Source organism: Bos indicus x Bos taurus, unplaced genomic scaffold (assembly GCF_003369695.1).
Source record: "Bos indicus x Bos taurus breed Angus x Brahman F1 hybrid unplaced genomic scaffold, Bos_hybrid_MaternalHap_v2.0 tig00000169_arrow_arrow_obj, whole genome shotgun sequence".
Classification (NCBI taxonomy): Eukaryota; Metazoa; Chordata; class Mammalia; order Artiodactyla; family Bovidae; genus Bos; species Bos indicus x Bos taurus.
In genome coordinates this window covers 2,537-14,591 of record NW_020867147.1, presented here as the reverse complement: position 1 = coordinate 14,591, position 12,055 = coordinate 2,537, and the positions used below count along the sequence as shown (strand labels likewise).

Below are 12,055 nucleotides of genomic sequence, written 5' to 3'. Positions count from 1 at the left end.
GTGTGTAGGGGACAGGTGTTTAAAATGAAAAGAAAGACTTTGATCTTGGAAACTACAGACTATAAGAAATTCTTAAAATAATAAAAGTTGAAATATGGTGAATGAAATGTATAAATTGCTGGGATCTTTGTTTATCAATTTTATAAATGAACCCTAGCTTGTTACTGCAGGAACTTGGGTATACCTCAATAATAATATTTTCTGTACAGCATGTTGACATATTGATTATTAAACTCCTTCTTAGAAAATCTTACTGTTTGAAGATAAAGAACATACCTATTTCCAGTAATTAACCTCCTGTTCAAATCTCAGCCAAACATAGGTCCATGGTGCTGAATAAAAGATATGGTGGGTGTGCATGAGATGCTTCAACATATTTCAGATGGTCAAATATCAAAGTTTTGGCTTAGCTTCTGGTTCAAGATGGCAGAGTAGAAGGACATGCACTCATCTCCTGCAAGAGCACTGAATTCTCAAGGAGCTGTTAAAAACCATCCACAGGAGGACTCTGGAGCCCACCCAGAAAAGATACCCCATGTCCAAAGACAAAAAAGGAATTATAATGAGATGGTAGGAGGCCCTCAAGCACAATAAAAATAAACTGCATACCTGCCAGTTGGGAAACCAACAAACTGGAAAACAATACAACCAAAAAAGTTCTCTCACTATTGTGAAGGATCTAAGACTCATGTCAGGCTTCCAGGTCTGCGAATCCAGGAAAGGGCCTAGAAATCCCCAGGAAATCTGACTTTAAAGGCCAGCAATATATGATTACAAGTCTTCCACAGGACTGTGTGGAAGAGAGACTCCATTCTCAAAGGGGACAAACAAAATCTTGCGAGCACCAAGACCCAGGGGAACTGAGCAGCAGTGACCCCGAAGGAGACTGAACCAGACCTACCTGCTAAAGGTGGAGTCTCCTGTGGAGGTGGGTCAGCAGGGGCTTGCCATGGGGGCAAGGGCACTAGCAGCAATCCTGGAAGGTGCCTCTTGGCATGAGTCCCCTGGGGGTTTCAGAAAATCACACTTCATTCATTAATAATGTTTCCCACTTCTTTAGTATGAGAAGGTTAACAATTGGTTTCTGAACTCTTTGTTGGGTTTTGCCTTTCAGTAGCAATGCGGAGAATGCAATGGCACCCCACACCAGTACTCTTGCCTGGAAAATCCCATGGACGGAAAAGCCTGTGGGCTACGTTCCATGGGGTCGCTAAGAGTCAGGCACAACCCAGTGACTTCACTTTCACTTTTTACTTTCATGCATTGGAGAAGGAAATGGCAACTCACTCCAGTGTTCTTGCCTGGAGAGTCCCAGGGACAGAGGAGCCTAATGGGCTGCCATCTATGGGTTTGCACAGAGTTGGACACGACTGAAGAGACTTAGCAGCAGCAGCAATGCAGAGGCTTCTGGAGGTGACATTGCCAGCAAGTATGGACAAGGGACTTTATAGAAAAGAGACCTAGGATCCAACCCTTACAGCGGAGGACTAGAGGGCAGAAATACATTTCAGAGCGCCTGCTCTTTCCTTCCTGCCTCTGCATGTGTTTGATTTTCTGGATTGATATGAGATCTCTGTTCTTTCCCTATTATTCGTCTTTGTAGTACATCAAAGCATTTTCTGCTAATTCATCTTTCTCAAAGAGCTTTTTATGAACTCATAGGAGTGCTTTTGGAGATATGAAACCCAGAAATTGGAATTCTCTTCAGCATACAGCAAGGAAAGTTCTCACACTGAAAACACTATGAAACCACCAAAGTTGAAAGAAAATACCTTTGCCAAAGGGCCAGCACCTTTCCATGCTGCCCTCCAGTCTCTGTCTCAGGGCGGCTGTCCTGTCTCCCCCCTGAGGGCAGCCACTCCGTGATTCTCACTGTCCTGATGATTTCTGCCAGGAGCGCTTGATGCCTCTTGTGTGATATGGACTCATTGAATCCAAACCGTAAGCCTGTGAAAACTACTCTTATTGTCCTCAAATGAAAGATGAGGAAACTGACCTGTTGTGTTTGTGAGATTTTTCAGGGTCACACTGTTGGTAAATAGCAGAGCTGGGATTCAGAGGTTTTGGAATTTCTAGGACTCTCCTTTCACTTGGGCTTCCACTCTGACTACACCATGCAGCTAGAAGAAACCAGCACAGAACAGAGCTCCTGTGTGGAGGCAGTGAAGGTATTGTGGAAGGGAGTGAATTGCTCAGTTAGGCAGTGCTGAGGAGAAGGTGGGAGGCAGAGGAATAGGAGTCAGGAGCAGCCAGTCCACACCGTATGGCATCAGCTTTCCTGCAGGAGGTGACTGCTTCCCTCAGATATGTCTATCAACCATTCTTTAATGAGTGGGTATAAATTAGTTACGCCTATGACATCAAGACTAACCATTTTCTACAATTTCATAATCTCCTTTCTACCTGTTTTCTCTTTGGCACCCTCGACAGCTTGTAGGAACTTAGTTCCCCACCAAGTCTCCCTGGAGGGAAAACTCAGAGTCCTAAAAACTGTACCACCAGAAAGCTTGAAGAACTCCACCTTTTGACGGACATTTGTTGAAAAGTGATAGAACTGTTCCACAGTATAAAGGGAACAAACACCGTTTTGTGATAGGTATATATAGACAAAATAAGGATTTAGATTTTCAAAATAAAAAAAAACTCAAGAAGTTTACCTTGATAAGTATTTAATAAATAAAACAAATTACAATTTTAATGAAATAGAAAGGGGAATATATTTTCCAAATTTTAATACAATGTAAGCATATATATATATTTTATATGAAAATATAAAATATTGAGATAAAGGAATACATTAAATAAATAAAATATAAATAAATAACATCAAAAAGTCATTGCTTATGGACTGATACCCCTTTTATATCTACTTGCTTATGAATACAGTATTACTATGTATTGGCTGAACTAATTCAATAAATCTGGTGGCTAAAGAAGAAACCAGAGTCTTCTGAAATGACAACACCAGAGTGTGCAAGGGTGATGTGGATTAGTCAGTAAGAATCAGTCAAGGTGAGTTCAGGTCTCCATCCATCATTCTTAACCTTTCTTGCAAGCTGGTTGATGAAGACAAGGATCTCATGATTTCTAGTCTGACGATTTCCCAGGCGCAGTCGCTGTATTCCTTCTCTTGCAAGTAGACATGGATGCCCTGGAAGTACCTCTTCATGGCCAGTATGGGGCCCATCCTTCCCAGGGCAGAGTCTTCCTCTCCCATCACCTGCCCCAGGCAGGCATCCAGTTCGTTCAGCTGCTGATGGAGTCCAGTGCGGAGCTGCTCCAGGAGGGTGGTATCCCAGGCAGCAGAGGAGCGCTCTGTGTTGAAAAGGTTGAAGGTCTGCTGGAGCATCTCATGGAGCACAGAGAAGGCCTGGGCCTCCTGGAGCTGGCCACCCTCCACCATCTCCTGGGGGAAAGCAAAGTCTTTTCTTTCCTGTAGACAGAAGCGAGGGGAGAGTCTCCTCATTTGGCCCAGGAGCCTGAGGTTCTTCCTGCCAACCAGCACGTGGTTCTGAGACAGGTCACAGCCCAGCGATCCTCCCGGGCCATAGCTGACCAGCACCAGGGCCATCAGTAGAGAGAGCACGAAGGCCATGGGGAAGATGAGGCTGCTGCTGGGCTGGCTGAGACGGGGTCTGGTGGAACCTTGAGGTAGGTTCTCTGATGCCACTCTTTCTAAGCAAGGCCATTAAATAGGGAACACAGTAATTTTCATTTTCTAATCATTTCTATACACTTTTACTTCCTATTTTGGTTTTCTGTTATGTATTCTGAATATGGTCAAAGAAATTGTCATCAATTTAAACTATTAATTTTACCTTTTCCCAGTAACTTCAGACATGCTTATCCAAATGGATATTTATCATCAAATGAGAAGGTCTTCGTCTTATGTTAGAATTGAAGTACATTTGTAATTACACACATATTGCTCCCTGTCTCTCATGCATAAATGTTCCTCTCCTCTTGTCCAGGAACACATTTGTAGCCCTCATCTTAGGCTCCATTTTCCCCTCTCACTTTACCTAGGAAGCCAGGCTCCCTCAGCCCTATGGTTTCTGTATTTATTTAGGGGTTTACCAGATCACTGTGGCTTTTGATCTCTTTGAAACAAATGATGGGTTTTCCTTAGTGTTTGATTTAGAGAAGAGGCTGATTATTATCAGTCCATGAGTTTTTCTTCCTTCTAGAACACGTTCCTGCAGGTCCATGTGGTTCTGTTTTAGGGAACCACAAATCAGGGCCATTATAGACATCACCCTTTCTTTCCACCATTTTCTTGCTGGAGACCTGTCATCCTCCACAGACTGGGCCAATACCCCCACCAGAATCCTGGTTCTACTCAGGGAACATGGGTGAGGAGTCTCTAAATCCAGGATAATTGTATTTCCCCAGCAGCACCTCACTCAGAAGGGAGAGATCACATGGAGCCACCCCCTGTCCTCTGAGTGACAGAGTCCCTTTCTCACCTGCTGGACTCCCTCCCTGCGCACAGGCTCACCACATCCTGTGGCCTCAAAATCTCCTTCTGTGGAGGGCTTGTTTATTTGTTGGGAAAATAAATCTCTTCCTGAACCCATCTCTCCCCTGGAGTGTTTCTTTGAAGGAGCCAAGTTCTCGGTGTTGACTTCCTCTTCTGACCCGTTTCCCCCGATGTCCAAAATATCAGCAGTGCTCAGATGCTGAGGGCAAAAGTGTGTTTGTGTAAGCTGGTGAAGGAATTTCCAACCACAGTCATTTTGCTTTTCCCAGATAAATAATATCTACTATGCCAAGTATAGTTTCTATTATTCAACTCTTTTAATTAAAATGTTCAACACTTGTTCTGCTCAGAGTTTCTGAGCTGGAGGAAGGAGGTTCAGTGCTGGTGTTGTCTCTTGTGGAAGCTTATGTAACAGAATCTAGTGAGTTACAGTTGTTTGTTCAGGCAGTTGATTCCACCCGGCATCTCTGTTCCTCTCTCTCTGTCTCCTCTGAGAATTTAGGCATTGAGACCCAATATATTAGATCAGGAGAAATAGCCTTCTTTCCTTGAGTGTAATTTTTAATTTAAACTTTTTATATTCACTTAGTGACTTATTGGACAAGATTCATCTCACTGCTCCTTCTCTGGTTGTAATTCAGGATGAGGTGAGAACAAGAAAGGGAACTAAAGAAAGCCCGAGGAGCTGCATCACTTTCAAGAGGTTAGATTTTTTTGTTTCTCTTTGCAATTTTACTAGAAAGTAAAATTCCACAGTTGTTTTGTGGGCAACTAGGAAACAAGGGTAAGTCTCAATGTCATGAATATGAAAGAAAGGAAGTGGCTTCCCTGACACTGATGTATTCTGGATTAGCAAACTTCAGTCCCGCATAGCTGGGGCCTAGGCTGTGGCAGAGGGGAAGGATCAGGTCAATATGAACAACAGAAAGGCTGAGACATGGCTGCCTCTAAGAGAAGCTCAACGAAGGCCAAGTCCTGAGTCCCTGGACTGCCCTCAGCTTTGTAAGACCAGCCACCTGATTTTTCTTTCCTTTAATCCATATGTGGTCTGTATAAGGGGAAAAGGAAGAAGTCACACACACTAGCTCATGGGAGACAGCAATCAGAACTCCCATTGCTAGAACACTAACCCTCTCTCACAGGGTCAAGGAGACCAGCCTTGCTGTGCATCTGTGACAAATCCACCTGGGCAATGAGAAGTTGCTTTGAAAAAACTAGAATGAAAGGGAATGAAATGATTCCAAAAGATCCTGATCTTAATCTAGGTAACAATAATTATGATATTAAAAATGATAACAATTTTATTGATTGTAACCCTAATCTCCCTAATATCTCTCCTTGTGTTATGATCACATTGATGGGTTGGGCTTCTTGGGGTTTTTTAAGAATTTTAAATGCATTTATTTTATGTATTTATTAGGCTGTGCCAGGTCTTAGTTGCGGCATGCTGGATCTACCATATTCCTTGCGTCAGATAGGATCTTTACTTGTGGCATGGGAAGTCTTGGTTGTAGACTGTAGGCTCTAGTTCCCTGACCAGGAACAAGACATCAGAATTCTAGGAGAGTGGAAAACTTTTCTAGAATCTCTTCCTCAGCAAAGTACTTCAAGTGCTGTAGGATTTCTCTCCACTATGTACAAGGCCCTGCTCAAAAGGGAGGAAAGTTGGGCTCCTGGGCTCTTCACAGTCCTGCGGGCTTTCCCTCTCCTAGAATGAACACTTAGGGATTCAACATGCAGACCCTTGACTGTGTTAAGGAACTTGCAGTCAAAGCTGCTCTTGCTTGGACTGAGGGTGGAGTAAAGAGGTTACTATTGCTTATATTGATATGAAAGATTGCTATCATTGCCTAAGTTCCACATTCTCAGCCTATTTCTCAAACTTTGAATTATTTGAATTAAAGGATGTCCTCTGTGACTGCTACTATAGTTGTCTTGATGTTTTAGAAGATGAAATGAACATCTGGTGTCGGCTACACTCAGGAGCCCCTGATTCTGTGAGAGTAGCTTCCTGCTGCTCCCAGTCCCTCCTCTTCATCAGCTCTGAGTACTGGCCCTCAGCTGCTCTGAGCACGTGCTGCCTCCTTCCTCCTCGTCCTGCCTCCAAAGTCTTCTCCCCTGCTCCCAGGAGAGCAGTTATGATCCCCTCCTGACGCTCCTGGAATCCACATCGCCAAGCACATTGTCACATTTGTGTATGTGGTCAGCACACTTTAATGAGAGAATGAAGAGAATGCTACAAATTAACCCATGTTCGTTAATATGCCACTATTATCTCTAGACCACCAGAAAACAGGAGCTATAGCCCTGTAAATAACTGAAGAATTCAAACCTTATGTATTAGACACTTCAAAAGGAAATGCAGAGACATATGGCAATTTAAAAATTGGTGCAATTTAAAAAATTTCACAATAGAGTATGGAATCACACCTCTAAATTTTCTTTTAGACTAAAGAAGAGAGATTGAGGCTCAGGTCTTTCTTTCAAGCTGAGTTGACTTATATAGATGAATATTTCCTTTTGGATTGAGACATTTCCATGAGTGTATTTCATTTCCAGTGTAATAACACAAAGGAAGCATCGAAGCTGTGACATTCTCTGATGCCCAGAATAGAAGGGAAAAGTTTTTCAGTGGAGACAAAATTTTAAAAAGTGCCGAAAGTGACAATTCTGACCTATTTAAAGATCTTATTTGTGGGAAGGGGCTGGGAACAGCTTGATAAAGGCTGGCACAGCCCAACATCTGCAGCATCACCAAGCTCACCAGATGCCAACCCCTTCCCTGATGGCACGGAGGGTGATGTTCTCCAGCCCTGGAGAATGGTGATCATCACCACTGCTTCCTTCTGAGAGACCAGGAAGCCCCCCATATCAGCACTTCAGTGAAATTCAGTCCCACGGCTCCAGCTCACCAAGATGCTCAAATCTGCCTTTCCTGTGCCCCAGTGACCGGAGGCAATGGCAACCCACTCCAGTGTTCTTGCCTGGAGAATCTCAGGGACAGGGGAGCCTTGTGGGCTGCTGTCTATGGAGTCGCACAGAGTCTGACACGACTGAAGCGACTTAGCAGCAGCGACCGAGAGGGCACCACAGAACTCCCTGTAACAGAGCAACTGGCCTTTCTCGCTCAGTAGACCTGTCTCCAGGTCCAGTGCCTCGAACTCCAGCTCCACGTCCACTGGGAGAACCGGGGAGTCCGTTTAGGTAGGAGCCTGCATCTGAGCTAGGTGCTTCTGGGCCCAGGGAGAGCCTGGGGCCTCGGAAGCAGTGAGGAACCTCCCTTTTTGGGCCAGATGGCCCAGGAGAGCTTTGCAGGGGTTTGGCTTAGAACTTGATTTCTGCACCTGCCCCTGAGTCCATCCTCCCCTTCCTGGGGGGAGATTTTAGCCAGAGCAGTTTACACGGGTGCCCATTTATGCCTTGACAGATGGCTGGAAATCTCAGCATGTTGTGGCACATTTTCAGATTCCAGGTTGTTTCTTGGGAAAAAAAAAAAAACTAATTTGGGGAAAGGGGAAAGGCATCTACATTCTGGACAGTAATCTAGATATTGGGACCATCCAGTGGGAAGACTTGAGGACAAGACTGAGACTTACAGGAGGCCCTGGGGAAAGGGAAATGATTTTACTTAATATAAATGGTTAATTTCTCCTGCAACGTTCAAGAGTTGCAAATATTTAAAATGTATAAAGAGGTCTAAAACTCACACCAAGTCTAAATATTCCTTATGCTAAAACAAAACTTTAAGTTCCTGGATTCAGTGGAAGCAAAATCATCTATAATGTTTTAAAAATTACTTCTTTGTTCATCTCAGTTCAATTGAGGGAAAGCCATATTTGAGAAACTTATGACCCAGTAGCTACCGTAAATAATTCATCTCAATTTGCAATATCTTTTTTTCTTCTCATTTCCTTTAACTAAGGATCTTATGTTAAGCTTCAAATCTATACATAATTTTGCATTGGAGAGTTTTATTAACTTTTTAAAAATGTCATTTCATACAGATAAGTGCTTTAAAATTCATAATCAAGATGTTTTTTATGTCAGCATAATGTAGGTTTACACTTAATATACCATTTCCTACCTAATAAGCATCTTATATGCCAAATGCACTGATTGCATATTGATTTGATGCCCACTAAATATCATGGTGTGCTTGGTACAGTCATGTGATTATTTTATTTGCTAGTAAAATTTCAAAATGTGTAGATATGTTTTGTACAATACTAAGAGTCAGGCAGAACTGAGCAACTTCACTTTCACTTTTCACCTTCGTGCATTGGAGAAGGAAATGGCAACCCACTCCAGTGTTCTTGCCTGGAGAATCCCAGGGACAGAGGAGCCTAGTGGGCTGCCGTCTATGGGGTTGCACAGAATTGGACACGACTGAAGCGACTTAGCAGCAGCAGCAGAAAAGATTAACTTATTCTAATTTGCAGAGGTAGAGCTTTTGCTTTAAAAATTAGAGTTGAGCAAGGCACAGATAAGGCATAATCATCTTTAGGGTAGACATGAAATAATGGCGAAAACTTTGTATACACCTTTATACACACTGTTGTCACAGTAACAACTCTCACATGTTTAATGTGGCCCTGATGCTTTATATAATCTACTCATTTAAGATAATTCTGTAAGTTGTTATATTAACATCATATAGAGTACATAACATGAGATGGTATATTGAATGGAGTATAATATTCTCATTATCCTTATTTTGTTTTTAATTGGAGAATAATTGCTTTACAATGTTGTGCTGGTTTCTGCTGTACAACAATGTAAACCAGCTATAAGACACATATATCCACTCCCATATCCTTATTTTAAAGCTGAGAAAACAGTAGCATAGAACAGAAAAATTGACTGGACTAAACTTGAGGGAAAACTAAAGAGATGCCCAGATAACAAAGATACTGGTCACCTGAGAAGACAAGAGTAACCCACAAAAAATAAAAACAAAAAAATGCAGCAAGATTGTCATTTTCAAACAGTTTAACTGGTAAAATTCTTTTAAGCTTATCATTATTATTATTATCATTATTACACTTACACTTTTATTGACAGCCCTGAGGACCAGTAGTATCCTACCATTGTGCACGATGCTGGGTGGGAATAGGAAATGGAGACTTGCTCCTGCTCTGGGGAGTCAATTCCTCCCCATTTAAGGGACTCTCAGTTAGAAGGTCCTGATGGAGGATGTGTGTGGGGAACGGGAGTTTAAAATGAAAAGAAAGACTTTGATCTTGAAAAGTACAGATTATAGGAAATTCTTAAAATAATAAAGGTTGAAATATGGTGAATGAAATGTATAAATTGGTGGGATCTTTGTTGATCAATTTTTATAAATGAACCCTGGCTTGTTACTGCAGGAACTTGGATATACCTCAATAACAATATTTTCTGTGCAGCAGATTGACATACTGATTTTTAAAATCTTTCTTAGAAAATCATACTATTTGAAGACAGACAACATACCTATTTCCAGTAATTAACACCCTGTTCAAATCTCAGCCACACGTACATCCATGGTGGTGAATAAATATATGGTGGGTGTGAATGAGATAGTTTAGCGTATTTCAACTGGTCAAATATCAAAGTTTTGGCTTAGCTTCTGGTTCAAGATGGCAGAGTAGAAGGACATACACTTCTCTCCTCACGCAAGAGCAATGAAATCGCAACTAGCTGTTGAACAACCATCCAGAGGAGGATTCTGGACCTGCCGAAAAAGGATGCCCCACGTCCAAACACAAAGAAGAAACTACAACGAGATCCAGGATGCACTCAAGCACAATAAAAATAAATCCCATACCTGCCAGATGGGAAACCAACAAACCGGAAAACAATAATACCAGAAAAGTTCTCCCACTGGTGTGAAGGTTCTGAGCCTCATGCCATGCTTGCAAGCCTGCAAAGGCACTGGGAATCCCCAGGCAATCTGACTCTGAAGGCCAATGGGATTTGATTATAGGACTTCCACAGGACTGTGGGAGAGACTCTTCTTGCAGGGGACAAACATAATCTTGCATGCACCAAGACCCAGGGGAAGGGAGCAGTGACCCCACAGGAGACTGAACCAGACCTACCTCCTAAGGTTGGAGTCTCCTATGGAAGTGTGGGTCAGCAGTGGCTTGCCCTGGGGACAAGGGTACTAGCAGCAGCAATCCTGGAAGGTGGCCCTTGGTGTGAGTCTCCTTGGAGGTTGCCGAAAATCAAGCACTTCATTCATTAATCATGTTTCTCACTTCTTTAGTATGAGAAGAGGTAAAACTGGCTTCTGAACCATTTGTTGGGTTTTGTTCTTTCAGTAGCAAAACAGAGGCTCCAGGAGGTGACATTGCCAGCAAGTATGGACAAAGGATTTTATGGAAAGGAGAACTAGGATCCAACCTGGGACAGCCAGAACTGGAGATCAGAACCACACACTTCACAGCCCCTGCTCTTTCCTTCCTTCCTCTGCCTATGTTTGATTATCTGCACTGATATGCGATCTCTATTCTTTGCCCAGTATCGTATTTATGTTAGATCAAGTATTTTCTACTAATTCATCATTCTCAAAGAGTTTTTTATGAACTCATAGGAATGCTTTTAAAAGTATGAAACCCAGAAATTGGAATGCTCTTCAGCATACAGCAAAGGAACATTCTCACACTGAGAGCACTGTGAAACTAGCACCCAAGTGGAAAAGAAAATACCTTTGTCAGGGGCCAGCACCTTTCCATGCTGCCCTCCAGTCACTGTCTCAGGGTGGCTGTCCTGTCTCCTCCCTGAGGGCAGCCACTCCGTGATTCTCACTGTCCTGATGATTTCTGCCAGGAGTGCTTGATGCCTCTTGTGTGATATGGACTCATTGAATCCAAACTGTAAGCCTGTGAAAACTACTCTTATTGTCCTCAAATGAAAGATGAGGAAACTGACCTGTTGTGTTTGTGAGATTTTTCAGGGTCACACTGTTGGTAAATAGCAGAGCTGGGATTCAGAGGTTTTGGAATTTCTAGGACTCTCCTTTCACTTGGGCTTCCACTCTGACTACACCATGCAGCTAGAAGAAACCAGCACAGAACAGAGCTCCTGTGTGGAGGCAGTGAAGGTATTGTGTAAGGGAATGAATTGCTCAGTAAGGCAGTGCTGAGGAGAAGGTGGGAGGCAGAGTAATAGGAGTCAGGAGCAGCCAGTCCACACCGTATGGCATCAGCTTTCCAGCAGGAGGTGACTGCTTCCCTCAGATATGTCTATCAACCATTCTTTAATCAGTGGGTATAAATTGGTTATGCCTATGACAGCAAGACTAACCTTTTTCTACAATTTCATAATTTCCTTTCTAACTTTTTTTTTGGCACCCTCCACAGCTTAGAGGATCTTAATTCCTTACCCGAGGCTCCCTGAGGAAAAACTCAGGGTCCTAACAATGGCACCCACAGAAAACTCTCAGAATTTCACCTTTTGACAAACATTTCCCAGAAAATAATAGAAATGTTCCACAGTATAAGTGAACAAATACTATTTTGTGATAGGTATATGTAGACAAAATAAGGATTTAGGTTTTCAAAAATAAAAACTCAAGAAATTTATCTTGATAAC

The 12,055-nt window shown here is 42.6% G+C and overlaps 1 protein-coding gene across 1 annotated transcript; it reads right to left on the bottom strand.

Annotated features, from left to right (window-relative positions):
* Positions 1–3,007: 3,007 nt before the first annotated feature.
* On the bottom strand, positions 3,008–3,595 carry LOC113888605 (interferon omega-1-like). Its single transcript, XM_027535643.1, has one exon. The coding sequence runs from the start codon at positions 3,593–3,595 to the stop codon at positions 3,008–3,010; it is 588 nt and encodes a 195-aa protein (XP_027391444.1).
* Between the last annotated feature and the right edge of the window lie 8,460 nt (positions 3,596–12,055).